The 4,241-nt window shown below is 37.6% G+C and overlaps 1 protein-coding gene across 1 annotated transcript; it reads right to left on the reverse strand.

Annotated features, from left to right (window-relative positions):
- Positions 1–358: 358 nt before the first annotated feature.
- Positions 359–2,683, reverse strand: LOC132008990 (filaggrin-like; the record flags this gene model as incomplete). Its single annotated transcript, XM_059387435.1, has 3 exons — positions 2,546–2,683; positions 1,023–1,293; positions 359–475 (listed from the first exon to the last, which is right to left on the reverse strand). Coding segments are annotated over exons 1-3 (526 nt in total), but the record flags the coding sequence as incomplete, so codon positions are not given.
- Positions 2,684–4,241: the final 1,558 nt, after the last annotated feature.

Here is a 4,241-nt window from a genome sequence, read left to right on the forward strand (position 1 = left end):
ACTGGCCTGACTGATACTGGATCCCTGGTGTCTGGTGTTATCAGATCCGGAAGAGATTTGTCCATGTCCAGTTTCCCAGTGTCTGGAGCTATCCTGTGACTGCTCTGGATGGCACCCTTGTCTTTCTCTGGTGGTCGGTCCTGAATCTTGGTGGATAGAATTAGGCTCCATGTGTATATTCCTCTGCCCTTGATGGGAGCCTGTTTGCCTGGACCTGTCAGGTGACCTGCTATGGTTAGACCAATGTTTATTCTTTAATGTGGACTCAGTTCTTTTGTGGGTCATGGAGGATTCTCTACCCAAATCTTCTGAATGTCCTTCAGTGTCACTGTCCTGACTTAAACTGGATTCCTGATACCTGCTTGCTTTAGATCTTGAGGAATATTGTCCATATTCATTACCTGAGTTTTTGGATATGTCTGCTGACTGCTCATGCTGGGATTCTTGTCTTCCTGTTGTTCTTGGTTTTGACTTCCTATGGAAGGAGTTACAGTGTCCTTGAGAGGATGTGTCTTCATCAGGAGACCTTGATTTTTTTGAGGTGTGTGTAGAGTGTCCATGAGTAGATCCTTGTCTTCTTCTGGTATGAGAGCCTGACCGTCTATGGGTAGACTTAGGCTGTCTGTGGTTGCCTCTCTGCCACTGATGAGACTCAGAGTTTCTAGAGCTATCTCCTCCATGGCCATGGGCAGATCCTTGTTGGTTTCCTGAGCCAGATCCAAACTGTCTTTCCAAATCTTCTGAGTGTCCTTCATTATCACTGTCCTGATTAATCCTGGACCCTGGGTTTTTCACTGGCCTGATTTCAGATGATGATTTTCCATGCTCAGAGTGTGATTGTCTAGACCTGTGTGCCTGATTGGATGATTGGTGATGGGGAGACCCTGACTCAGAGTGTCCATTGTCAGCTGTCTCACCTTTATGGGATCGTGCATGTCTTGAGCTGTCTAGTGTCTGTTCATGTCCCTTTCCTTGTCTTCCTTTTGGGTTATTGGCTATTGTTTTCTTCCCCTTTCTATGACTTTTTCCTGATTGACTGGATTTTCGAATTCCTTCTTCTTTCTCTTCTTCTACTTCATCTTCCCTTATGTCATTTTCTTCATCTTGTGTGTGGTATGCATATTTTTTTTGGTTTTGCTCTGATGCTTGGAAGTTCTGTCCTCTGGTCATATCATAGTACGCTTGAGCCAGTTTGAATACCATCAGAAAAAACTCTGAGAAGTCTATTTTCTTGTCATGGTCTAAATCAAGAATATGCATGAAGATGTCAGCAGTGTCTGGGTCATCTGGATTCTGTACAGGCAGAAGACAGAGGGAGATTACATGAGAATGACTTAAATGGTCAGTTAAACAACTCAAAAACAGTTTGAATGTGATTTTTGGTAAGTAAATGTCAGACAGTATGTGGGTTTTTTCATTAATAATGTTCAGCTTATGATGAGTTAGGAGGAAACTAGCTATTGTATTAAAATAATATATCTTTAATGCTGGTTTGTTGATACTAAAATTATAGGTCATGTGCCTATTTTTTTTCTTTATATGTCAATACGTTATGAAATCTATCAGTGAGTTGTCTCTTAAATGTATCTTAATATATTTAAATATATCTTCATAACATTCTAGAGGTTAGGAAACATAATATGATGAACTAATTATTTGGTGTTAATTTTTTTGTCATTAAATATTTACATTTTTTTCACAGAATATGTATATGGTGGGTTTGTGTAATGTGTACATCCAAGTGTGTGCATAGGGTATTAAAGGTATAAGAAGAGAAAACAATCTGAGGGTTTTGAAGGGGCAGGGGGTGGGAGGTTGGGGGAACCAGGTGATGGGTATTAGAAAGGGCACAGATTGCATGGAGCACTGGGTGTGGTGCAAAAACAATGATTACTGTTACGCTGAAAAGAAAAAAAAAAAGAACCAAGATGCCCTTCAACGGATGAATGGATAAGGAAGATGTGGTCCATATACACTATGAAGTATTATGCCTCCATCAGAAAGGATGAATACCCAACTTTTGTAGCAATATGGATGGGATTGGAAGAGATTATGCTGAGTGAAATAAGTCAAGCAGAGAGAGTCAAGTATCATATGGTTTCACTTATTTGTGGAGCATAACAAGTAACATGGAGGACAAGGGGAGATGGAGAGGAGAAGGGAGTTGAGGGAAATTGGAAGGGGAGGTGAACCATGAGAGACTATGGACTCTGAAAAACAATCTGAGGGTTTTGAAGGGGCGGAGTTGGGAGGTTGGGGGAGCCAGGTGGTGGGTATTAGAGAGGGCACGGATTGCATGGGTGTGCACTGGGTGTGGTGCAAAACAATGAATACTGTTATGCTGAAAAGAAATAAAAAAAATTAATGTTAAAAAAAAAAGAAACATTAAAAAAAAGAAGAGAAAAACAGGTATTTGTTTGAAATAAGATTGAGTCTGTTTCTATTCCAAAAGCAATAATTTGCAAAATTTCACGGTTATTATTTGTTATATTGCTGCTGCAGAATAAGCATGATGCACCCTTAGGTTCCAGGAAACATGCCTTACCTTCAGGATTGGCCGAAACTCCATTTCCAGGAGCTCCTTCAGTTCTTTTCTGCTCAGTGTGTCAGTTTCCTTGTCTGTTGTTGAATAGTCATGGAATAGATTGATAATGGCAATGATATTTTCCAGTAGAGTAGACATCTTTTGGAAGTAAAAGTAAACCTGAAAAGAAGCAATAAAATTGTACTTCTTGCATATCTTTTCTTTTTCTAGGTCGTATTGATTATTATAATGAATTTTCACATTAAAAATAAAAGGTTTATTTATTTATTTTAGAGATAGAGAGAGTATGAGTTCATGGTAGGGAGGGGCAGAAGAAGAGGGAGAATCTTACACAGACTCCATGTTGAGCATGGAACCAGATGCTGGGCTCAATCTCATGACCTGAGGTCACTACCTGAGCTGAAACCAGGAGTTGAATACTTAACCTTCTGTGCCACCCAAGTGCCCAATTTCCACATTTAACACAAGAACCTGTATGTTCCTCTATGTAATCCACATTTAAAATAGAAGATTGCCTTGAAAAGTTTCTCTCTAACATCTAAATAGTGAAAATCAACACAGAGTTCATTTGAATTATTAAAATAGAATTTCTTGGCCTTAAACCCATTCACAGCAGTATTTAGGTGCTGGTCTGACCATTGTCCATGACAGGATTTTACGTTTTTATTTTTATTTAAAAAACAATTTAAATCTGAGTATGGTTAACACACAATACTAGTTTTAGGTATATAACACAGTGACTCAACCTCTTGATATGTTACACATAGCATAATTCTGAAAAGGCCCACTGGTCAAAACCAGGAAAATTTATTCATATAAATTTGCTGCAAATGAATTCATCAGAAGTTTATTTGCTAAATGATCAGTGTGTTGGGAGACAATTTTCTGAAAGCTAATTTGCTGAACGGCTTAGACATTCAATGAATGTTCATACAATTTTGTTTTTCAACATTTTATGAAGTATGCAGCATTTTTTAAAATTTTGTTATGTTAGCATAGATTATGTCATTAGTTTTTGATGTAGTGTTATTTTGATGTAGTATTCCTAGATTTCTTAGTATAAGAAGTATAAGAAGGAGGAGGGAATATAAGGAGGGAATACATGCCCTCCTTAATACCCATCACCGGGCCCACCCCCCACCCCAAAACCCTTAGTTTTTTTTTCTCAGAGTCCACAGTTTCTTATGGTTCTGATTTCCCCTCTTCAGTTTTCCCTTCTCCTAATGCAGTATTTTAAATTGGATGGGATGGGTTTTCAATATTAGCTTCTCATTGTTTAAAAAACATTTCAAAATTGTAGATAGTATGAATAATTTTCTGACTGGAATTCTTTTTGCCAGTAAAACCATATAAGGAATGTTCAATTTATCTAATTGGTGAAAAAAGAAATTATTAAGTGTGCTAATAAATCTAAATAAGGATTTAGTCTATAAACCTATTATAATCACTGCTTAATGAGTTATAAAACCAGGCAAGACAAGAACAAGAACCATATGATACTCTCAATAGATGCTGAAAAAGCATTTGACAAAGTACAACATCCCTTCCTGATCAAAAAAAAAAAAAAAAAAAAAAAAACAACTCTTCAAAGTGTAGGGATAGAGGGCACATACCTCAATATCATCAAAGCCATCTATGAAAAACCCACCGCAAATATCATTCTCAATGGAGAAAAACTGAAAGCTTTTCCGCTAAG

This window comes from Mustela nigripes, unplaced genomic scaffold (genome assembly GCF_022355385.1).
Source record: "Mustela nigripes isolate SB6536 unplaced genomic scaffold, MUSNIG.SB6536 HiC_scaffold_2840, whole genome shotgun sequence".
NCBI lineage: Eukaryota > Metazoa > Chordata > Mammalia > Carnivora > Mustelidae > Mustela > Mustela nigripes.